Raw genomic sequence first — 25,541 nt, 5'->3', positions numbered from 1 at the left:
TAATTAAAATATTTTTTTATTAATTTTATTTAATAAAAATAGATAAATAATTTATAAATTAATATTTAAATTAATAAATTTAAATATTTATTTTGTTACAATGAGATTTTCTTTTATAATTTCTACAAGGATGAGGATCCCCTCTAGTTCAGAGGGAGCTGTTTAGATCCGTGAAGTTTATTATAGATTTCGTTTTGATAATTTGAAACGTTTATTTTTATTGGACATTTTGTGTATTTTAATAAAAAAGATTAAGTTGATATGATAATTGTAATTTATTTAATTTATTACGTTTGTCATTAAAAAATATATAATTTATTTTTAAAAACAAAATTGTTATTTATTTTTTTGGTGATAAATTAACCAAATTACACTTAAATTTCTTTAAATATGAAATATAAAAAATATTTAACAAAAATAAATAATTTAAATTAGCGAATTGGGCTAACACAAACACCGTCCGCTCATCCAATATCTGAACTGTGTCAATTGGCGCTTTCTCAAACACTTCATTGAAAGCCATTTTTAACCCTTCTCAAATAAATTATTGACTTTTTATTTTTTTTAAAAATATATTTTAGAACAGAAGAAAAAAATTTACATACGTAACTCTAATATCAAAATCGGAAGAATAAAATGATTCTGGGTTCATGAAAATGATCATTATACATTGATCGTCCCTTCCAGATTTTCTTTTGCCTCTATTAGCTCATAAATTTCTCACAGATGGTGCAAGTAGAAGCCATTGCTGCTTCTCAGAAGCAGCTTCTACAAAAGCCAACTTGCGCTTGGATCAGATGGGTACAAAACCATCTTCTTCTTCTACTAGTTCTCTTGGCACAACCAGTCCTTGGTGGTCAGATTGTCAAGTATTTACCTGGTTTTGATGGTGAACTTCCCTTCAAACTTGAAACAGGGCAAGTCTCTTTTTTTTTGGTTTTTTTCCCCAATTTTTTTCCCAGTGATTTGTGGGTACAATTGGTAATTTGCTTGAGTTGAAATCTGATGATGGGTTTGTTGTTGATTTTGACAGATATATCAGCGTTGATGATTCGGAGTTGTTCTATTATTTCATTGAATCAGAAGGGAACCCTCAAGAAGACCCACTTTTTCTTTGGCTCACTGGTGGACCTGGCTGCACTTCTTTCAGTGGACTCCTTTATGAAGTTGGTATATGTCTATATCTATAGACATAGCTATATATTTATCTTTTATGTTCTTCTTTATTTTTCAGTATCAGAATGAAAAAAATTGCTGCCTTGTTTAATCTTTAATATTTGGGTTGAGTTCACTCTCTTATCTTAGCTGAGATGGTCAGAGACTAAATTATTATTTTTCTGGGGAAAATAATAACAATAACAATAATAATAATAATAATAATAATAATAATAATAATAATAATAATAACTAGGGTTTTACATAAATTTCAAATTAAATCTTGGGTTTTGAATTTTGCGAATTAAAGCCCAGTACTTTTCAAATTACATCAACAATAGAAGTTGGAAACCTTGTGTTGCATTTAATGGCATAACATACTACTATAATAAATGTGGTGCTCTATTTATTGGAAAAAAACCATTTTTTGTTGTAGAATGTTAAACGGACACCTGTGTATGCTAGGGGTTTAGGTGAGTGCTATGAATAGTTTGGCTGATTCTGATTGATCAATTTCTATATTTTAAATTTGAAATATGAACATAGTAGGCTGATTACAATTTAAAAATGAAAATTAGAATTGACCATGAATGCTAACAGTAATTGAGCGTGAAAGCCAAATGAATTCAAAGATTCATGTTTGGTTTGCCAATATGGGCTCCAATGCTACATCAATATCAGCCGTTGTTCGGTAGACCAGTTAAAATTCCTGGGAGTTCCTTGTAAGGCTTGTTGGGAACCTGCTTCAGACTTAATTAATTGCGGGCCTTTTGTTGTTCAAAATGGATGTTTCAGTTTTATTTTTTATTTTTCCAAATTTTTACCATTTTAATTATTTGCTTAGTTTTTTTACCCCGTTTCATTCTCTTCTGAAATCAGGTCAAAGCATTTCTCTTACACGTTACTAAACTTCACTCGCAATCATGGTTGTATTGTATGAATCATACAATTCATGAGAGTGACCAAAAGAGCTGAAAATTGCAGCTTGCTTAATTTTTTAAATTAATTTTTATGTAAGCTTTTTGAGCGGGCTTGGCATTTTTAGATAGCTTATGCAAACATCCCTCAATATGACATTGTATTGTATAGCATCCTAGCTTGACCCAGCTTGACCTTGTGTAACATATTTGGAAGGCTCTTAACTAATGAACTGATTGTCTGGCGGCATATCTCTGATGATGCAAGTTGCTCCTTGTGTGGTTATCATAGTGAAACAGTGGTTCATGCTTTAAGAGATTGTTCCCTTCCACGAACCATTTGGCGGCGATTGGTGCCAATTAACCTGCATGAAAGATTTTTTAGTCTCCCTTTAAAGAGTTGGATTGATGCTAATATGAGTGGGGAGCTGGGTGGTGTGGAAACTAAGGATCATTGGCAATCACTCTTTATGTGTGCTATAGCCTCTGTTTGGTTTTGGAGAAATAAACTGTGCCTTGATCCATAGTTTGTTCCGCCTTCAAATCCAGTGATGGAAATCTATGGAAACACTGAGGAGGTTGAATTAGCACAATGGTTCTGTATTCAGAAACAGAGGTGTGTTAGAGTGCAATGGCAGCCACCGATGGGCCATTTCGTGAAGATAAATACTGAGGTCTTCAGTTGGCAATCCGGATTGTGCGGACATTGGTGGGTTAATTCGAGACAGTCATGGGCTTTGGATTGGAGGATTCTCCAGAAGAATGGGATGTTGTTAGCTTGGGAATGGGGTTTTCGATTGATTGTGTTGGAAACAGACTCTCTTGAGGCGGTGTCGCTGATACAACATCCAACTGAGGGACATGCAGAATACAACTTAGTGGCTCAAATCTGTCAAATTCTGGGGTGGAACTGGACGTGTCATATATTCCATGGGCCTCGTGAGGCAAATCAGTGTGCAGTTTTTCTTGCTCATGAGGCTCTTAAAGGATCCATGGAGCTTCAGATTTTTATGGAACCACTGATTCGAATTAGGCCGTTATTGGCTCTAGATGCTCCTGACTGGAGATTTCCTAATTAGCAGTTGCTTTAATTTTTCCATTGCACCCAAAAAAAAAAAAAAAATATTACATTGCACTGTGAATTTTAGGAAGCGAAGATTGGTTGCCAGTCATCCTGGTGTTGCACAAGTTTTTTGATAAATGAAGATATTTTACACTGTTAGGAATGGCTTGGCAGGACAGATCCATCCTAAGTTTGGCAAGGATGGTGCTGATCCTTGCACTAACCCCTTAAATGTCTGTATCTTTTTAATCAACATTGGAAATTTTAAAGAACCAAGCTAAACCAAATTAAACCTTGTGTCCCACTCAAGTGGGGTTAGCTTAAAGAATGCCCAATTTAGTCCTAGTTGATAGGATCTGGGGATGGGTAGATTGGGTACAGAAACTGTTGGCATAATTTGGACAACCATTAAGATTAATAATCTTTTATGAATGATAGTATCTCAAGCCATACAATTTATCCTAACATCGCTTTTTCACATGAGGTAGATGAATTTATATGGCCTCATACAAGGTCAGGGCATACAATGTTAAATTTACTTAAGCCTTTTTCTAAGTAGTCAAAATTCTCAGTGGTTGGAACCTATGCTAAACCCGCCCCAGATTTGCAATCATGGTTTTCTTGAACCATTTTAAGTTTGGGTTTCACTCTTCACATCGAATTATTAATTGTATTGTTGTATGTGATCTCTCAACCTTTGAACCTAATCTTTAATACTTGTATGCTCTTGAAACTAATCTGTTGCCACTTTTGATGCTTAAATGCAGTTGGTGGTTCCCTAAAGAGATAAAATGACTTCTCTTATAACTTGATGCTTTCATTTTCTTTGTGTAGGTCCAATGGAGTATGACATTGATAACTACACTGGAGGGTTACCAAAATTGAAATATTATCCATATGCAAGGACGAAGGTTAAAAAAACCTTACATGCCTTGCATTGTTTTTATTATATGTGTATTTTTTTGTTTCTGATTTCTTTTTTGGTAATTGTTATTTAAAATTGTGTTAAATTATGTAGACTGCTAGCATGATATTTCTTGATGCACCTGTTGGCACTGGTTTCTCCTATGCAAGAACCCCTGGAGGTTGGCCTACATCAGACACGAAATCAGTTGAACAGTCGTACCAGTTCCTCAGGAAGGTGAGTTAGAAAAAAAGAAAGAGCAATTTCATTACTATTACAGCAGACAAAACTTACAGAGGGATATAAACAATCAATTTGATCATGCAGGCAACACTAATCGTGAGAGATTATGTATGGAGACGAGGGTTTTAATTTTTACATATCAGCCGTCGTATCGGCCAATATGTATTGGAATTTGGTACTTCCAATATTGATATTCACCGATATATCAGCCGATACTATTTGACTTGGGCCGATATATGATCGTATTGCTAGTACCTACATATCCTGATCGTTGTTGTCAAATCGGGATACGAATCGTGTATTGTTTTTTAATTTTTCTGAATCGCATATCGTAAAATGTTTTAATACCTTTAGAAATAGGTAAAAAAATGAGTATAGTTATAAAAAACAAATATCTTATGAGAACAAAATACTAAACAATATATAATTCGGTCAATTGCAAAAGCAAAGTTCCTTAAATTAAATATATACATGCAGCAATACATATTATCTTTATAAGGCATAAATTAATAAAGCAAGATTCTTAATACGATACAATAGATATGTCAAAAGGGTAAAAGTAGCTTCTTTTTTTTTAACAAGCTAATGAAAATTTTTGACAATATTAATTTACATAAAAATAATTTGAATTTTTTTTTCTTTAAATTTGCTACAGAAATTTAAGTATTTATGTACCATACATATCGCATTATGTATCACGTATCGTATATAACATCACATATTGCATACGTATCATAAGATACATTTAATTTAAGATATGTATTGATGATAGTATCGATTTTCTTTTGAAAGGTATCGAATCGTAAGGTACTTATTATGAATTGTAAGATACTGATCCTGATACCATTATTTAAAATCATTATGCAGATCTAGATCTGCATTATCTAACATTCTAAAAATCATCATGAACTATTGGGTTCCATTCTATCACGACTGTGTGTGGCAATGACCACTGCTACGGCCACTTTGCAAATTTTGTCAAAACTTTCTAGCCATGTCATGGAAGATTTGATTGTTAATGAACTTTATTTTTCTCAACATGATGCAGTGGTTGGTCGAACACCCACAATTTCTCTCCGTTCAACTATTTGTTGGTGGTGATTCTTATGCAGGCCTTGCTGTCCCATTGATCACTAAAAAGATAATAGATGGTATTTCAATTTCATGACTACTAATTCTACTTTGTTCAGTAAAAGCAATCTTTCTTTGAATTCTAGCTCACTCTTGGTGTTTGGTTTATGGACTTTTAGGTAACAAAGAAAAAGCCGAGCCATATATGAATATCAAAGTACATGACCTAATTAAAGACATGGATTGCTTTCAGTTAGTCTTTTTGGCTATTGCAATTTATCGTTGCATTATGTTTCTGAGTGATTTAAATCAATGGTCTTTGTAATGGTATCAGGGATACTTGGTTGGATGCCCAGGGACTGATTCAGGTATTGATGGGAACTCAAGAGTAGATTTTGCTCATAGAATGGCACTTATATCGGATGAGATCTATGAGGTAAATCAAAATCTTCCATTGTAATAAGTCACATTATATCTGTTAGCTTGATATGCATTGTTGGACCGATTTCCTATTAGCTTAAGCTTTTGGGACAATTGGTGACTTGACCTGGTATTAGAGCTCTGGTTTTAGGAGATCATGGGTTAAAGTCTTGTTGCCTCCATTATCTTTGTCATTGTGAACTCTGTTTTGTCTATCTTCGTGGATCTTGTTTGTCAATTTATTTGCCTATCCACGAGCGTGATGGGGTCACATGTGAGGTGGAGTGTTAGCTTGATATGCATTGTTGGGCCTATCGGCTTAATCTTTTGGGATAATTGGTGACTTAAGAATGTCCCCCTTTTTTCTTTTTTCTTTTTTTTTCTTCCTGTTTTTGTGCTGTGGGTCAGTGAACTGGGGAAGGGGGGAGGGAAGTGGATCTTCTCTGTTAAAAGGTATAAAGTAAAAATAGGGACTTTTACATATGGGACACTTAACGAGCACTAATTTGTGGCCATATGAGGCATAATTGTATATAATCTACTATAATGTGAGAAGCTTTCTATCTTTGCCTGTATATGTTCAAGCTAGTGCACACATATGTTTATGATTTTGTGTTGTTAATCCTTCTTTGCTTATTTTTCCTTTAATATCTGTTGCCTCTTGAGTGATGCTTTTGCATGCAAAACAATTACCATCTTTATCACTGAAAGTCAAATTTTAGCAAATAGAAAGTAATTGTAATGGTTAATATTATTCCTTTTACAAGGTTTGTTGTTATTCTTACCCTTGTGATAATTGTAATGGTTAATGCTTTTCCAGAATGCGAAAAGAAGTTGCAATGAGAACTATATAAATGTAGATCCAGCAAATACGGCATGCATAACTGCTATGGGTGCTGTACAAAAGGTTAGAGGAATTAAAGTACTTCTGAATTCTGGTACATAATGTATGTCCATCAAGTTCTGCAGGCTTAGAAGTTGAGACCTATTTGAATTTGTAGTGTCTGAAAGATCTGTCTGACAAAGATATTTTGAAACCCAAGTGCGATTTATCATCCCAAGATCATCCAGAAGGCCCAGACCGAAGATTTCTAAAAGAAGGTTCTTCAGAGTTCCTACTCTCGCCATCAACGTTTCCAAAATCTTGGTGCACTGTAATCTCTCTCTCTCTCTCTTTCTGATTACAGCTTGTTTATGAGATGTAAAGAGAGATGGGTTGCTAATTTTAGTTCTTTAACAGACTTTGAAGCTTACACACAATAGCATTTGGGCAAACGATGATGGTGTTCAAGAAGCATTACATGTTCGGAAGGTATGTATTGTAATGCATACAATAATTTCATAATGAATGTAAACAAAATCTCACTGAACAGTCTCAGATATTGTAATGATGGAAATCAGGGAACTGTACCACGTTGGGAGAGGTGCAACAACAGCTTATCATACACCAAAGATGTTTCGAGTGTTATTGCTGTTCATAAAGAACTAAGTAGATCATCCTTGGAAGTACTTGTAGAGAGGTCAGTATATACACGTGGCTTGTACATGCCCTTCACTAAATTGATTTTTTATTACGAGGAACCCCGACCCTACCTTCAGTGAGACCTGGGATAAAACCATGGATATGTGAGACCACCCTCTTAGCCTCACATGTTGTGCAACGTAGGGACACGAACCTAAGACCCCTTGGGCCCCGTTTGTTTGGAGAGTTAGTGGGGGGATTGGGATTAGTAGTGAGGTGGGACCTACTAATATTGTGTTTGTTTTGAGAGATGGGGAGGGGATTGATAGTGAGCTCCGGATTAGGATGGGCCTCCGCTAACGGATTCGGATGGGCCTCCAGGACTTGGTATTAGAAAAATAGTCCGGCGAACTAGAAATTTTTTATTTTTATTTTATTTTTATTTTATTTTTTACATGCCGGGCATTTTTTTTGAACATTAATATTTAATTTTTTGTATTTTTTGTTAAGTAAAAATCATTATTTTATTTGTTTTATTTTTTTCTGAAATTATTTTATTTTATTTTATTTTTATTTTTTAAAATTTTTTTACATGTTGGACATTTTTTTTAAAACATTAATGTTTAATATTTTTGTATTTTTTTATTTGTTTTATTATTTTATATTTATTTTATATAAAAATAATTTAACAATCCCTATACTAACAACTATCATCAAAACAAACACAATTTTACTTAATCCCCTCACTAACAATCCCTTCGCTATTAATCCCCTCACTATCAATCCCCTTCATTCTACCTCTGAAAACAAACGGGGCCTTAGTGGGTTACTGTTGGAATTAGGAAATAGTGATATTATAATTATGGTAGTGTTGGAATTAGGAAATTGTGATATTGTAATTGTGGTAGTGTGTATAAAATCTATGATTGTGTCAATCACAGATTTAATATCTTTTTTTATCTTCGTTTCCTATTTTGTTCGTTTCCTATTTTGTAATATTGTTTCATTATAAATACAAGGCTCTACCTCATTTATAGGCAAGCCAAATAATTTTTTTTATTCTTTTTGGTATTAGAGCCAAAACACAGAAACCCTAGACCACCACTTCCTCCCTGTTGGCCCCTATTCTTCACTGCCCAGCAGTTTCTTCATCTTCTTTCTTCTTCTTCCAGCAGCCAACAGACCTCCTCTCCCCTCTAGACCACCTGACAGCCTAACTCACCACTCCTAGACCACCCGAAACCACTTACCCACCCTCCTGTACCCCTCGACAAGATTGTATTACACCTGTCGAGGGCCTTGCTGCTGCCAACCAGGTCTTATCTTGGCCTAGAGTACTTCGACCAGGTCTTCCCCTGGCCTAGATTGGTTCGACACCCTTTTGAGGGTGGTCTAAACCCTTTTTTTCTCTTTTACAGTATGTAGTGCTAATGCTTTAAGCACTTTTCTGAACCTCTTTTTTTCTTTTTTTTCTTTGTGGGCTACCTTGTTTATTCGGTAGCATTTAGCCGTTGAGTTTTTTTCGGCTTTTCTAGTTGTTTACTCGGACTGTGTTGCTGTATTGCTATCTATTTCAACCCTCATCATCTCCCTGTGGATAACTTATCTTCTACCATTCCTACTGAGGTATCTACTGCGGTCTCCACCAAACATGTGCCTGTTCTAAGTACTGATTTTTCTCTTTCCCATCACACTTCTATTCATCGTATTATAAGTGTGGTGTTGAATGGGAAAAATTTTGCTGCTTGGAGCCATTTCGGCCTTTTATCTACTATTACCCCATTAGCTGCGACAGACCTTACATGTGCTCAGTGGAATATCGATAACTGCACTATATTGGGATAGATGTTCAATTCCATGGAAGATCGGATTTATCATATGTTTCTTTACTGCGATATAGTTCCAAGTTTGTGGCAGGCATTGTCACAGATGTACGCTTATGCTCACAATGATGCACGTATCTTCGAGCTTCACCAAGATATAGCCCGGGCCTCTCAGTCCTCTCTTGGCCTTTCTGTAGCTGAATTTTCTGGATATCTTTAGGCTCTTTGGGAGGAACTTGCTCAATATGAGCCTTTGACTGACCTTCCACTAGAAACCGCCTCTCTTGTGTCCAAGAGGCTTGCCTGACAACACACTTATCAGTTTCTCATGGGTTTAAACTCTGAATTTGAATCCCCTCGAATTCAAATTCTAAACACATCACTCATGCCATCTCTTTGAGGCTTTTGCCACTATTGACAGTGATGAGCGTCACCGGCGATTGGTTCAACCTAGTGTTCCTTCAGTACCTCCAGTTTTAGCAGATCAAATGGCTTTTGTTGCGAGTTTTGGTTCTCTGAGTTCCACCGATTCTGTTGCTTGTCATCATTATGGTGCGCCTGGACATGTCAAAGCTCGTTGCTTCAAACTTCATCCTGAGTTGAGGCAATGCCCTTCCTGTCCTCGTGGTCCTACTACATGTGGTTTTGGCTCTGCTCGCACTACTGCTTTGATAGAAGTTACTTCTGCTTTTGAGCCTCCTAATGTCCCTAATCTACAGCAGTTACAGACTCAGATTGGTCAGCTTCAGGCCCAACTTGGGTCTCTCACCACTGGTTCTCTTGGTCTATCATCCTCTACTGCTACTCTTGTTACAGGTGCTTCTACTGCTTTCCATGTTCGGTTTGCTAGTCCTTTATGGATTTTGGATTATGGGGCTATTGATCATATGACTGGTGAGTTTTATTTTTTTCCCTCTCCTGCACTCACCATTGTTGCCCAATCTGTGTGTCTTGCTGATGGTTTTTGCTCTTCTGTCCAACATAAGGGTGTTGTATCTTTATCTCCTGATATCACTTTATCTTCTGTGTTGTATGCTCCCAAGTTTGCTTATAATCTCTTATCTGTTAATCATCTTGCCAAAACTTTTAATTGTGCCGTCATCTTTTTACCTTCTTTGTGTCTTTTACAGGACCTAAGAGAATTTTTGGCAGGGGATATGAGCGCGATGGGCTGTACTACTTTGGGGATCCATCAGACCAGCCTTCTTCGACTTTCGCTAGTTTTCAGGCGTCTATTTTGCCTACTTCTATATCTTGTATTTTTTTTGTTCAAACTTTAGAGTTATGGCACGCCCGTATGGGACATGTTAACTTTCAATATTTATGTCAACTTTTCCCGTTATTAAATAAAGCTTGCAAGGATTCTATATTTCATTGTGTTACTTGTGAGTTGTCTAAACATATCCGTACTAGTTATATACCACATATGACACGTGCCCCTTGTGCTTTTGACCTTATTCATTCTGATGTTTGGGGTCCCTCCCCGGTTCTTGCTTTTTCTGGTCATCGTTATTATGTGACTTTTATTGATGATCACACTAGGTGCACTTGGGTTTATTTACTTCGTCACAAGTCTGATGGGTTTCCCATCTTTGTTCAGTTTGTGCAAATGGTTAAGACACAATTTTGTACCATTGTTAGGAACATTCGCTCTGACAATGGTGGGGAATACATCTCCAATGAGTTTCGTTCTCATGCGTTGTCTTCTTCGTGGTATGAGTGCACCCAAGTCTTATTAGCACATGGATGTTCTTACTGTTGTCTATCTCATTAATAGGACTCCTAGTTGTGTGTTACATGGCCTTGCTCCATTCCATATTCTTATGCCTAATACTACCCTTTTTCCTCTTTTGTCTTGTGTTTTTGGGTGTACATGTTTTGTTCAGAACCGGCATCTCACTCGCACTAAGTTAGATGACAAGTCTATTTGTTGTATCTTTTTGGAGTATTCTTTCATGTCTAAAGAGTGTAGATGTTTTAATCCCGTGTCTCGTCACTTTCACCATACTCTAGATGTTACTTTTTGTGAGGATCTTCTTTTTTTTAGTCCTAACCCCCCGTTGCAGGTTTCCCCCTCAAATAAGTGTTTGCCCAGTCCCCATTTTGGATGAGGTTGCGGATGAGGTTGACCCTCCCTCTCATCCTCCACCTTCGCCTCCTTCCCCCATCCCCTGCAAGCTGCAGGTATACTCTCGCCACCTTTGTGCTTAGCCCCTTCTTGCCACCTCTCCGGATCTTAGGTCAGGTAATTCTTCCCCTTTACATACGTCTCCTTTCTTTTCTCGTCGTAATCCTCATCGGGATCGACATCTCCCCAACCGTTGGGGTTATCTGTTAGTACTAATCATCCCATTTCCTAATATCTCTCATATAACAGGGTTTTCGACTCATATCATTCTTTCCTTGGCAAGCTTGAGTTTGAGTCTATTCCTCAGTTAGTGCCAAAGGCCCTTCAGAATCCGAAATGGGTGGAGGCAATGTAGACTGAAATGGCAACTTTAGAATAGAATCATACTTGGGATTTGGTTCCTTAACCTTCTGGTGAGAGTACCGTGAGTTGCAAATGGGTCTTTGCTATTAAGTACCTACTTGATGGCTCCGTTGACCGTTATAAGACCCGTTTAGTGGCCAAGGGCTTCACTCAAGTTCTTGGAAAGGATTTTGGTGCTATCATTGCACCAGTTGCCAAGCTTACCTCTTTTTGTCTTCTCATTTTTCTTGTAGCATCCCATTCTTAGCCCCTTTATCAGCTTGATGTCAAGAATGCCTTTCGGCATGGAGATCTTCTTGAGACGATTTATATGGCACCTCCTCCTGGTGTTCGAGCTGATGGGGAGTATTCGGGGCAAGTATGTCGACTGCGCAAGTCTTTGTATGGCTTGAAGTAGTCTCCACGAGCTTGGTTTGGTCGTTTTAGCTCAGTCATCATCTCCAAGGGCTTTGTTCAGTGCTATTCAGACCATACTTGCTTCATCCGTCATAATTCTGCAAGTCAGTGTATAGTCTTGTTGGTGTATGTGGATGATATTATTCTCACCAGTGATGACTCTATAAGCATTGATAAAGTAAAATGGGATTTGGGACACACCTTTGATATTAAGGATTTAGGGAATCTCAAGTATTTTCTAGGGATTGAGGTAGCTCGCTCACAGCAAGGGATTTCCTTATCTCAAAGGAAGTACACTCTTGACTTACTTAAGGATACTGGCATGTTGGGGTGTAAACCTGCTTCTACTCCTATGGATCCCAATATCAAGCTCACATCAGAGTTTGGTGAATTATGTTAGGCGTCTCATCTATCTGACCAATAGTAGACCTAACTTGTTAGTGTGGTTAGCCAATTCATGCATGCACCTCGTACAGAACATCTTGATGCAGTTCATCACATCTTGAGTTATTTGAAGACCTCTCTTGGCTTGGGATTGTTCTTCACAGCTGATCCTCAATATGGACTCTCCTGTTTTATTGATATCGACTATGCAAGATTTAGAACGGATAGGTATTCTACTTTTGCCTTATACACTTTCTATGGTGATCATCTTATATCATGGAAAAGTAAGAAGCAAACAGTTGTTTCTAGGTCTTCTGCAGAAGCTGAGTATAGGGTTATGGCATAAGGCACTTGTGAGATTATATGGTTGCGTTCTATTTTGGCAGAGTTAGGATTTGAGGATACTGCTCCTGCTTCTTTGTTTTGTGACAACAAGTCTGTTATTATGTTGTCTTCTAATTCTATCCTACATGAGCGTACTAAGCATGTAGAGGTTGATATACATTTCATTCGAGAGAAGGTTCGGATTGGTATTGTGAGATCATCCTTTGTCTCTTCTTCTTAGCAGTTAGCAGATATGTTCACCAAGTCTGTAGGTCCAACATTACTCCAATCGTCTATCGGCAAGCTGCGTTTATTTAATATCTTCACACTAGCTTGAGGGAGAGTGTTGGAATTAGGAAATAGTGATATTATAATTATGGTAGTGTTGGAATTAGAAAATAGTGATATGGTAATTATGGTAGTGTGTATAAAATCTATGATTGTGTTAATCACAGATTTAATACATTTTTTTATCTTCGTTTCCTATTTTGTTATTTTCCTATTTTGTAATGTTGTTTCATTATAAATACAAGGCTCTACCTCATTCATAGGTAAGTCAAATAATTTTTTCATTTTTTTTTACTTGGGGACTTACCATTCAAGCTATCCCACAGATGTTCACTACATTGTTCTTGTGATAAATATTCATAATTCTGTTGAGCAAATATACTATACACTTACATAAAAAATATAGATAAAATTGCAAGAAACAAGAATATCTATTTTTTTTTTTTTGATAAATAACCACACTTTATTAAAAAAGTATCAAGATGATGCAAAGAATACAAAAATAGAAGCCACAAAGGCTTAACAGATTAACAAATCAAATCCTTCACAAAATCTACAAAGCTAAAATATCAGGATCAACTGAACTTGCCACCCAACTATACAAAGCCATAAGCAGCCGTCGTTTTAACCAAGGAACTGAATGAGACACCCCCTGGAAAACATGCCTGTTACGCTCCAACTAAACCAACCATACAAGACAATGAGAAGTAAGCATCCACATTTCCGACGCCTTCTCCCAACTCGACCCCCAATCCAACTTTGCAAAACTATCTTAATTGAATCCGGCTGCACAGAAGCCAAGCCCAAAGTCGCAACAAGAAGCATCTAAAGTTGAGAAGTAATCGGACAATGAACCAGTAAATGATCCACCGACTCCGCATCACCACAACATAAGCAACACCAATTGACCAATATGTGGCACGACAAATTAAATTATCCAAAGTCAAGATATGCCCCAACATGGCTGTCCATACAAAAAAGGCCATCTTGGATGGCATATACAACACCCAAACACATTTCCAAGGGAAAACAACTGCCTCCTCATGAACATGCACACCATAATACGAAGATATGGAAAACTTTCCCTTAGCCCCAGGACAATCCCACACCAAAGAATCCTGCCCAACCCCCCCAACTCGCAACTCATATAAAAAACTCAACAGCTCCACCAGTTGATCTTGCTCCCAATCCTGTACATCGCGGCGCAAACGCACATTCCAAACAGTCAGTCCCGTGCCCAGACCAACTATTTAGCAACTACTAATTATTTAGTAACTATTAATATTCTAGACCAACTATGACTTCGAATTCTACTTTAATCATAATAGGAAATTTTAGTGACTTCTAATTCTACTTCAATATCAAAATAGAAAATTTGGACTTTTGACCACCTAGATTATTTTAGACATAGCGGATGTTTGGAAATTTGCTATTTTAGTAGTCTATTTTAGTTTTTGGTTATTTTAGTTGGCTAAAATTTTTGTGTTTAGGAAGATAGTTGAATTTTTTTATAGTTGGATGTGATGTTTGTGAGAGAAAAAGTGAAATGATTATGAATTTGATGTGACATTTTGTCTTATTGACTATTTTAGCTTATTTTGTTTTTTTGTGAATTTTAACTTAAAAAACCAAAAAATAGCCTTTGTCAAACACTTCCATAATAAAACTCATATATAATGACCCATTTAATAACTTGACCCAAAATAATAAAACCCATGGGTGACTCCTACAACCAATATCTAATAATTATTGAAATTACTATTATATCTTTACTTACTGAAACCTACTATAATGTACTTCATGTGAAATTTCAGATTTGCTCTTTTTCTTCTTTCCATGATCTTCATCACTAGACTAGGCATGTAAATCGGCCCACCTGGGTTTTGGCATGAGCCTAGCCAGCTCAGACCTAATTTCCAGAAACTCCGGCCCAAGCCTAGGCCAATCAATTACTTGTGAATTTTATAAGAATACCTATAACTTCCAAGCTTGAGGATTTTTTCTGGTCTAATAGTCTGAAATACTCTGCTGCTATCAACATAATCAAGCAAAGCTGGCTTTTAGTCAGTATTATTCCTACTTTGCTCACTAATATTTTTCTCTTTTTCAATAGTGGTGATCATGACATCTCTGTTCCTTACATGGGTACCTTAAAATGGATAAAGTCTCTCAATTTGACCCTCGTTGACGATTGGAGGCCTTGGTTTGTTGATAATCAAGTTGCTGGGTGGGTGCTTTATTTTTTTCTCAAAAATTTGCAACATTGTTAAGTTGGTAAGCCATCGACATTTCTATTCACAGCGCTTCTTAGTGCAGATACACAATGAAGTATTCAGAGGGGCATGGATATCACTTGACTTTTGCAACCATAAAGGCAAGAAATATCTTTTTGTTACTTTCTTTAATATATATATATATATATATATGCTATGGAATTGAAAATTAAAGACAATTTGCAAAATCTAATATTTATGCTTTGTATATATGTAGGGCGCGGGTCACCCTGCTCCAGAGTACTATCGCAGGGAATGTTATTGTTTATTTGACAGGTGGATTAATTATAATCCTGTTTAGTTAAATACTTGCTAGCTGCTTCAAGTTTGATCTTGTTTTTTGTACCACGATGTTGAAAACTTTGAACAACTAATAGTAATAGTTCAGAAGAAGAATGTTGTTGTGTCTGTTTTTATAGATGATGTCTATTATACTATTACTCATTTAACATCTATGCCAAACTTCCCAAAACCTTTGATTTATTGTACTTGATGTAATTTTCATGTTTTTGGAGAAATTTCATGTTTTTTTTTTTTTTTTCTTCTTTCTCTCGTCCCCTTCAAATGCTAGTGGTTGGTTGTCAGTGAAAACACACACAATCGTAGATGTGCTTAACTACTATTCAAATCTCTCTCTCTCTCTCTCTCTCTCTCTCTCTCTCTCTCTCTCTCTCTCTCTCTCTCTCTCTTGTAGTCCTATGTCTACGAAGACTTCGACTTCTCAAATTTTACAAGTGAACCCACCATTTGAACAACACAACTTATTGAAGGAATGGTGGAACCAAACAAGAACTTTAGCTGGATCTATACTGGATATATAATACTGGCCCACTTTTAGTTTTTTCTTGTCTTTATTGTATGGTTTAATTATCTAATTTTGATGTTGTTCTTTTTGACAAAAATATATAAAAACAAGCTAAGTAGTGGTACACACAATATTTTCTAAGCCTAATACAATTAATTAGATGATAATTATCCTCTATTTTTAAGGCTAAGTAGTGGGGGGGGGGGGAATGTTTTTGAAAATACAAATTGCCCAAATTATTTTAAAATTTCACTTAAAAAAATTCAAATTCAAAATTCAGGAACTATTTTTAAAATTTACAAAACCAAACAGAGTTGCAATTATGGTAATAAAAAAAAATTGAGAAAATTATAAAAAAAATTCCAAGAGTTTAACCCTAATAACAAATCAAAACCACAAATTTTAATTTTATCAATTTAAATTATATATTTTTGAAATAGTTTCAATCCTAGCCATCAGTCAAACAAATTATGAATTTTTTATTTTATCAATATAAATTTAAATTTTATTTTATCAATTTTTTATTTTATCAATTACAGTGTTAAAATTTGATTTTTCTTAAAACCAAAATAAATTAAAATCTAAAATTTGTCATGTACCCATGCCTAACAATAATAATAAGTAGATGGTTGTCACATCGTCTCTTTACTTTTTTACACATACTAAGGTCTCGTTTGAACAGTTGAATATTTTAATTTGACTAAATTTTTGCATTGATGCTGATGAAATTGGTATTTTGTGAATTTTGTATTTGATTTGAGCTTATCTGATGTATGATTATTTTTTTTTTTTTTTTGGTTAGTCAATGTAACAGAGTTTGATGGATGGTTAGGATTGAAATGAATTTAAAAGTATAGGGCTTAAATTGACAAAATTAAAATTCTAAGGTTTGAATTATTATCAGGTCAAACGCTGATTATTTTATTTTATTTATTTATTTTTTGTAGTTTTCCCAAAAATATCTTATTTGAAGAGACTTCATCCAAAAAGCCACGTGTGTATACAGTGTGATGTTTTGAAAAATTGGTAAAAAGTTGACTTTTTGACTTTTTAATTTTTTGATTTTTTGGTGACTTTTTTGGCAAAAAAACTGATTTCTTTGACTAAAAAAAGCTAAAAAGCCAAAAAAATTTAACTTTTTTAGCTTCTTCCCAAAATGCCCTAGTATCATATATAATATATATTCAAAATATTCCAAGAATTGACACATTATAAAATGTTAGGTTGGTGACATGACTTTCTGGTATGGTTCACTCTCCAAAACCGCCCACCAACCAACTGTACATTTTTGCAGTTAACAACACCTTTTCAACCCCAATGTTAGAATTGTGGTTAAGACAATTTCAGTACTGAATAGGTATATGCATTTGTAAAGAGAAGATATCATATAACTTGAACTGTATAGCCATCAAAGTAGCAACTTTTTTTTGAGGGGCAAAACAATAATGTCTTCTTTTTCAAGCAAATGCTTGTGTTTGCATTTGTTGATTTTACTGGCTTTCACTGGAGCTGCACTCTCCGGCTGGATTGTGATGACTCTACCAGGCTTTTCCGGCGATTTACCCTTCACTCTAGAAACAGGGCAAGTGTGTTTCTTATCTGTTTGAGGTCAATATCGAGTAGAAATTATCATATTGGTCCAAAATGCTACGTGTTTGTCTGCGTGACCAATAAACACAACTCCTGTTATTAGACATGAACATAGTCAACATAGTTCCTGAAAAACTGCATAATTACTCTCATTCGTCACGGCTTATAATTTCCATATAAAAACTTTGGCAAACTTCACTTTACTTTTTTGTGATTTTCTCCTTATCATTTGAAAATAATCACATAACTCTTATGTCGTTTGCGGACTAAAGTGTATCGTCAAACATTTTATTTAAATTAGTAGTAAGTGTAAAATGGTAACAGTAAGAGTGTTATGTGCTTATTTCCAAATGCTAGGGTAAATTGCATACAAGGGGTTAAATTCAATTTCACTTTCGATAAAATGACAGAAATATTTGTAATTTGCACAATGAGATTACTTATATATAAGGATATTTTAGTCTTTTCACTTAAACTTTCAATGAGACTAATACTTTAGTTCACTAATGGGTTAATGGGGGGTTTTGTTTTGTAATAATTAGATATGTAAGTGTTGATGAAATCGAGTTTTTCTACTACTTTGTTGAATCGTCATAGGGTCACTTGGGAGTTGACCCGCTAATACTGTATCTGAATGGAGGACCCGGTTGTTCCGGTTTGAATGGCCTTTTCTACCAATCTGGTATCTCCCTCTCTCCTTATGTTCTGTTTTGTTTTTATTTATTTATTTATTTTTTCAATAGGCGAGAAATCTGCACTCTTAGGGTGCATGTATAGGTGTTGAACAAGCACAATTTTCTCAGAAAAGTACATAGAACAGATTGTTAGAAGCATTGCACTTATCGTGGGGTGTGAGTCCATCTAAGATGAAAGTAATGATGTCAGGAATGGGTGGCGTTGTGGTTAAGGCTTGGGATTTAAGCCCCAGGTCACAGGTTCAATTCTCTTCTCCCTAGACCAATCTCCTAGACGAAGCACAATTGGTTAGGAGGTTAGACCTCAAGTTATCTAATCAGCACTTGGTGTGGGTTCAATGCTCTCCCACTGTGCAAGTCTTGACTTAAGCGAAACTTGTCTTGGGAGGTCGGGTCAAGTTCCCAGTTTAAAGTCTCCTCGCTCAGAACGGCTAAGAGGACATCCTGATAATCTCTGCAAGGGGTGTTGTTTTGGACCTACGGGAGGATAGGGAGGATTTTTCAGTAACAAAAAAAAAAAAATGATGCCAACATTACATTACGTTTTGTGAGATGATTAATTCCTATTTTTGACTATTTGTCGGTTCTGAACCCTCACCTCACCACACCATGTACGTGTACTTTTTGTCTTTTTACGAAAAGATGTGTAGAAAAGTAGAGAGGTGATATGATGAAAAAAAGATAAAAAGATGGATTATTTTGGTGTTGTCAAACTTGACCTTAATTGTCGGCGCATCTTGTGATGGGAAAAGAGGGGTGAATAGAAAAAATTGGAGACAAGTGATCCGATGTGACATTAAGTATACTTTTTAAAATAAGGTTTTCTCTTCTATTTAATTTTTTTGCATGAATGTACTTTGTGGTCATAATATTACATGAAGAGTGTATTTGCTTTGAGGGATTATTTTATGGGATTGGACTATTAGTCCATCCGGATTAATAGTCTATTATTTGGTTCAATTTTTTTGCTTCGGATTAATAGTCCCTTCGGATTATTAGTCCCTCATATGAGGGATTATTATATCCTAGGAGGATGGGTGAGATTATTTCTATGGGATTGGTATTCCATGGGACTAATGTGTGAAATATCCATTTTATCTTCATGCTATTACTTAATAAATAATTGAAAAATGGTAAAATAGTCTTTTAAACATTTATAAATTATTTTTTTAGTATTGTTAATTTAAAATTATATATTAAATAAAAAATAAAAAATAAAAAATTAATTTAATTAAAAATTATGGCCTTATAATTCTTTTAGTGTTGTTAATTTAAAATTATATATTAAATAAAAAATATAAAATATAAATTATAAATTAAATTTAATTAAAAATAATAAATTAAAAATATGGCCTTATAAATTAAATTTTTTTAGTGTTGTTAAAAAATTAAATTTGTATATTAAATAAAATTATTCTTTTAGTGTTGTTAATTTAAAATTATATATTAAATAAAAAATATAAATTATAAATTTAATTTAATTGAAAATAATAAATTAAAAATTATGGCCTCATAAATTAAAATTTTTTAGTGTTATTAAATTATAAATTATTAGGGTAAAATAGTCTTTTGAATATTTATCCTTATCTAGTCCGTCCAAGTAAACATTGGATTCACTAAAAATAGTCTAATTCAAACATTTAATCCCATGATTAAACAAATATAGGATATAAATCCAATCCAACCAAATTGTCCGGGAACAATGTATTTCAGGACTAACAGTACGATGGATTATAATCTCTCCTTATCTAGTCTGTGCAAACAAACACACCCCAATGCTGTGTTTGGTTGGGGAATTTGGGGAGGGATTTGGAAAGGGAAATGAAAAAAGTAGGTGAAATGTGAATAAAACATGCCTATATTTCACCTAGTTTCAGACACCTTTTTCCTTTTCCATTTCCAAATCCCCCCAAATCCCCCAACCAAACACAGCATAAGAGAATCTTTTGGTGGATACCCATTTCATTTCACCTTCTTCTTTTTTTTTTTTATAATTTTTTTTTATTTATTTTTATGCATAGTTGAACTTATATTTGGGATTCTTGCAAAAAAAGAAAAAAAAAAGAAAAAAAAAAGAGCATGACATATGCATGTTTATTTTGTAGGTCCATTAGAATTCAATCTAAGTTACCCTGGCCATGGCATACCAGAACTGATACACTGCCCACACTCATGGACTAAGGTACACATTTGAAATACTGGTTTTGTTTCCAGTTTTTGAACTATGTTTTGGTCCATTAATCATGACATATATGTACATATATATTATTTTTCAGACTGCAAACATAATATTCATAGATGCACCCGTTGGCGCCGGTTTCACCTATGTAACAAATGCCTCTGCTTATGCTAGTTCAGACTCAGAAGAAACAGCTCGTCTTCTAACTTTTATGAGAAAGGTGAGTGGGACTTTGAGGATCAAATACAAGTCCATTACTGTAAAAATCAACAAAATCTATATAGTTCTATCAGTAATGACTCTAATGAATATGATTAGTAATACATATTCAGGGGTGGAACCGGAATTTTATTGTAGAAATACAATGTTTGTGTATATATATAGTATTTAAATAAGAATGGGTTTTTTTGTTTTCTAAATAGGAATCCATGAATTTCACTAGAAGAAATTGACACTGGTTAAATTGTAGCCATAAAAAAAAGCCCAAAAAATTTCCTATTTATTGTTTTTCCACATGCGTTCATCAAAGACTTCTTTCTAGTAAACAAGGATTTTCAGCGAAGCAGAGTCTATGCTTGGTTCCGTCCAGGTACATATATTTCAATGCATGACATTGAATTGTTTGTTGGAAATCAAGTTGAAGATTGGATGCACCAAAAATTCAAGAAATTTCGTGCTAATTAAAAATAATTAATTTGTTTTTGTGGAAGTAACTTAATTGACACGAAACTTAGACTAGGATGAAACGGGTAATCATTTTATGGATGGTGGACTATTTGGTGATTGAATTTAATTGTCAAATGGAGATATTTTTCTAAACCCTCCTGGGGATGGTGCTTTTGGACCCTTCTGGCCAATCATGTCTGTTTCGTGAGATGAGATTTTCACGGGCATGACTTGCTAATCACATTATAAAGAAACATGAAAAACATGTGGTTTGTCAATATGTATATTACTTGTGTTATTACTTTGGCCAAGTTTAGCAACTTGTCAAAAAGTCAAAAAGTCAAAAAGCTATTTAAAAAGTTAAAAAGTTATCACTATTTACCAAAAGTCAAAAATTACGGCTGCACAACTCCCAATCCTAATTTTTTCCTACACACTAATTTATACAATTTTTTAATACACATTTTTCTATAAAAAGTCAAAAAGTTAACCTAAACATGTGGTTTGTCAATATGTATATTAATTTGTCCTTATGTTGTTAAATGGTTGGATCTCCTTTGGGTTGGGTTCGTTTATGGATGTGTGTCTTTGTAAAATAAATTACGTCCCTGATAGGTACTGTGTGATGGCGACCACATCCATGTTGGTAAAATGATTGATGTAGTGGTATGTTGATTGGGCGAATGACATTTAGATATATACTGGAATAAAATAACACACCGTCGACCGAAAATTAAACAACGCAACCTGCAACCACATTCATGTTGGTAAAATGTTCGATGTAGTGGTACGTCAATTAGGCGAATGACATTTAGATATATGTTGGAATTTGTGTTTTCATTATGTAATAGTGCACGATTGATTGCAAGAGGTGAGTAGCGTGATAGCCTGTAATGGTCTTTTTAGTTTTTTGTTTGTAAAATTTTGTATGCATGATGGTGGTTTTTTTGTGAAGTGTTGTTTTGGTACGGTTTGATTAAAGAACGGGTGACGATTGAAACCCGGGACAATATGATCAAGCCCGAATGACTTTGCAAGGCACAACATGTTTTGCAAATTTTCGTCACAATCAACCTTGAACTTGTTGAGGAATGGCATTACTAACACCGCATTGACCGAAAATTAAACAACATAACTCGTGACGACTGTCAAACAACACCCCCATAATGGCATCGTAACATTAACACATTAAACTCCATACTTCCCAACACACCCACCAACAATGAAACCACAACCTAACACATTGAACCAATCACAAACAAAATATAAAACTAACTTGTAAATTGCTGCACAATTCATCAGCTACACAGGCACCAAAGCAACACAAAAAAAAAAAAAAAAAAAAAAAAAAAAATCACCTACACCTCCTTCAGCAAACCCCACAATCCAACATCAATACACCCACATCAACTAGGTAACATCAACAACCCCCCAAATCACTGCACGCAATTCCTCATTCATGTTGGTAATGTTATAGGTTCACATTGTATTGTTGTTGTATGTGAATGGTAATGTGGGTTTGGAGTACATTGGGATTTTGGTGGTGTGGCCGTTGTTTTGTTTGTGGGTTTTGTATGTGTAGATATCATTTGGCAAGTTGGTGTAACTTTATGTTGCCAAACAATGATTGTGTTGTGTAACTTTGTGGTTTCTGTTGGCCGCATTTTGTCGTTGTGATGTTTGTATTAACATGTGTAATGTACATGTTAAATGGTCTCTGTTTTTTAACATTGTTATGGATATTATTATTGGGGATATGGTAGTGTGTTAGTGATTTCGGTTATTTGAATGTTAACTAATGTCAATATTATAATAGGGTAGGATAGGTGTGATTGTTTGTAGTGGGCTTGTGGTGGTGGTATAAGTCAAATTGTTATGTAAATGTTAAATCACTATGTTTGTTTAGTATTTGAAAATATAATGTCTTGTAACATCACAAAGGAGTAATGCCATCCACCCACAAATCACTCCTCTAAATCCCTACAAAAAAATAGATATGTAAAAACCTACATTGTCCACACATACCCAACATCAAGAAAAAATACAAACAAAATTACACACAAGAGCAAACAAGTAAACTCCCAAACCCCCAAATCAAGGAAATACAACATATCTAAAAAAAAAAGACTAATTGATTTGAAAGAAAATTTCTAAAACTAAATGGAATAATTTTTTTTCAAATGAGATTTATGAGTAATTTTTCCCAAATGGTGTGATTGGAAAATGTTTGAAGACTTCCAACAATGATTTCCCCATTTTTAAAGTAGAGGGTATGAGTAAGTAGCTTATAAGAGTGAATCTAGCACATTGCCTAACATTTTTATTTTGGATAAATTATACTGCCACCCTTAAGTTTTATCAGATTTATTTATATCCTTTTCAATTTATTACAACCACCAAAGTTAGTTTAAATTTGAACTGAAAAAATCACAAACCATTTCGACAACTTTTTGAAAAGCTTTGCTAAATTTTGAGTTTAGTTCATTTGGTGCCGGCTAGTAAACTTGTTTATTGGTCCAAAAAAAAATAAAAATCATTATGCTAAAAAAAGATTTAGGTTATTTGGCAAATTTATTTTCTGCCCAACCCCCCCCCCCCCCCCCCAAAAAAAAAAAAGAGTCAATTTTAGCCACTTAAAAAAATTAATTGAAAAGTCAATTTTTATTTTTATTTTTGAATATGTCCAATGAATTAACTTACTTTTAATCATTAAACCAACATTTTAGTGAACTCCCAAAGGAAGCTGCTTCAGCATATCACTAGAGTTGTTATAACAAAAGAAAGAAAACATGAGCAAAAAAATAATTATATATATAATGCCAGTTCACTTGTGATGACTCTAAATAATGTACAGGCTTAAAATTTTGGTGACTGACTAGTAGTTAAATGTTTCATTTCTTACTCTCTTTTTTTTGAAGCTATCTTAAGATTTTGGTCTGGTAATTAATTGGTTATGTGAGATAAAAGAATTACATGTACTTAAGAGTAATATTTTAAAAATTGGATCAGTAAGCGAACCGGAAAAAGAATTGAATGGATAGATTACTAGTTCAACCGTTGGGTTGAACGGGATCAAATCGTCACGTTATAATTATTTAACAAATATATTAAAAATTATATTTAAATAAATATAATTATTAAATGTAAAATATATATTTATATACCAAATATATGAGTTTAAATATTTATTTTTATATTGATCTTGTTTGTAAAAATGTTAATTATAGTAATAGATGAAAGAAAATGAATGAAATACAATGAATAAAATATTTATACCATTACTTAACAAGATACATCTTGGTTAAGTGGAACGTAACAATCTCATTCTTGACGTCTTGGGTTCAAACTTTACAAGTTGCTTTCATTCACTGTCGGTTATTTCCGGTCTAATTTTCAAAACATTGAGCAAAAATAAAATGAATGCATTTAACATTTAATTAAAATGGGTAGAAGTAGAACAGAATATTAGACAATGAAGACATAAAACAAAAGGAATTTATTTGCTAGAAAGGAGTCAAAAAATAAATTTTGCTAGCTCTGCTAATGAACTTCATAAAATAAGAGGCTTCAATTAATGAATGAAATATAAACTAATTTTATTAGAGAGTCGTCATTCTCACTCAACTTTGCTTCAAATATGCTTACTTCTTTATCTTTTATTATGCATAGTGGAGTGGGAATATCGGCTCTCTTTTATTATTATATTTTTTTACATTTCTCTACCTATTCCCCTAATTTATTTTTTCTCCATAAATCTCTATCCAAATCTAATAATTAAACATAGTCTAAGAGAAATGAAAATGAATTATATATTCCAATCTATTGAATGATTGAGGAGTTGCTTGGAAATTGGATGCAACCAACAATTGCATTCAAATTAGTTTCTTTTTTCAATAAAATAAAATATTATCTTCAAAGTCTCTCATCTTTTGAGAGAGAGAGAGAGAGAGAGAGTGATTGACCATTAGCTAGCCTATGCAGTTGAACATCCGGTGTGTTTTGGATTCAAATCCCTATTTGAAAACATCTGTTATGAAGCATACGAATAACTGGTCGTCTATGCAAACATCCAGCCGATCCGATCCCTTGGCCAAGTGCAATTTTTTTTTTACAATGTGAGGTTTGTTTTTCTTTTTTCTTTGGTAAGTCAATACCAATGGTTTCTATTTGTTTTTATTATTTTATACAAAAAAAAAATTAACAATTCTCACACTAACAACTATTATCAAAACAAACACAAATTTACTTAATTCCCTCAATAACATTTCCTTTACTAACAATTCTCTCTATCCTATCTTTAAAAACAAACGTGCCGTGAATGTTAATTACCAAATTAATGGTGGGTCATTACTTGTACTTGTACTTTTTCTTTTGGATAAATTATACTTTGCA

The 25,541-nt window shown here is 34.3% G+C and overlaps 1 protein-coding gene and 1 non-coding gene across 8 annotated transcripts; both read left to right on the top strand.

Moving 5' to 3' along the window:
- Positions 1-455: 455 nt before the first annotated feature.
- Positions 456-15,697, top strand: LOC114258202 (serine carboxypeptidase-like 18). Of its 5 annotated transcripts, none has more exons than XM_082899953.1 (14): positions 456-917; positions 1,034-1,170; positions 3,970-4,046; positions 4,154-4,276; positions 5,331-5,433; positions 5,533-5,570; positions 5,688-5,789; positions 6,594-6,680; positions 6,775-6,927; positions 7,014-7,085; positions 7,175-7,293; positions 15,055-15,168; positions 15,258-15,315; positions 15,432-15,697. In XM_082899953.1, exons 1-14 carry the CDS (start codon positions 727-729, stop codon positions 15,513-15,515), a joined length of 1,458 nt encoding a protein of 485 aa, XP_082756079.1. In that variant the 5' UTR covers positions 456-726; the 3' UTR covers positions 15,516-15,697. The 5 variants fall into 5 exon arrangements, 3 of the variants coding, with proteins under 3 accessions (XP_082756079.1, XP_082756080.1, XP_082756081.1); XR_014347251.1 differs by having other exon boundaries at positions 469-917; positions 15,243-15,315; XR_014347252.1 differs by lacking the exons at positions 15,055-15,168; positions 15,258-15,315; positions 15,432-15,697 and adding an exon at positions 10,189-10,427 and having other exon boundaries at positions 478-917; positions 7,175-9,952.
- A 1,765-nt stretch (positions 15,698-17,462) lies between these two features.
- LOC114294692 (uncharacterized) lies at positions 17,463-20,902 on the top strand. 3 transcript variants are annotated; one of them, XR_014347250.1, is made up of 4 exons: positions 17,463-17,601; positions 18,207-18,291; positions 20,410-20,486; positions 20,581-20,902. It is a non-coding gene; the product is annotated as an uncharacterized LOC114294692 (transcript). The 3 variants fall into 3 exon arrangements; XR_014347249.1 differs by having other exon boundaries at positions 17,467-17,605; XR_014347248.1 differs by lacking the exon at positions 17,463-17,601 and having other exon boundaries at positions 18,152-18,291.
- The last annotated feature ends 4,639 nt before the right edge of the window (positions 20,903-25,541 follow it).

Source organism: Camellia sinensis, chromosome 12 (assembly GCF_055761805.1).
Source record: "Camellia sinensis isolate YWXY chromosome 12, ASM5576180v1, whole genome shotgun sequence".
Taxonomy (NCBI): Eukaryota; Viridiplantae; Streptophyta; class Magnoliopsida; order Ericales; family Theaceae; genus Camellia; species Camellia sinensis.
The sequence above is the reverse complement of the archived record's forward strand: the minus strand, read 5'-3'. Positions and strand labels throughout refer to the sequence as shown.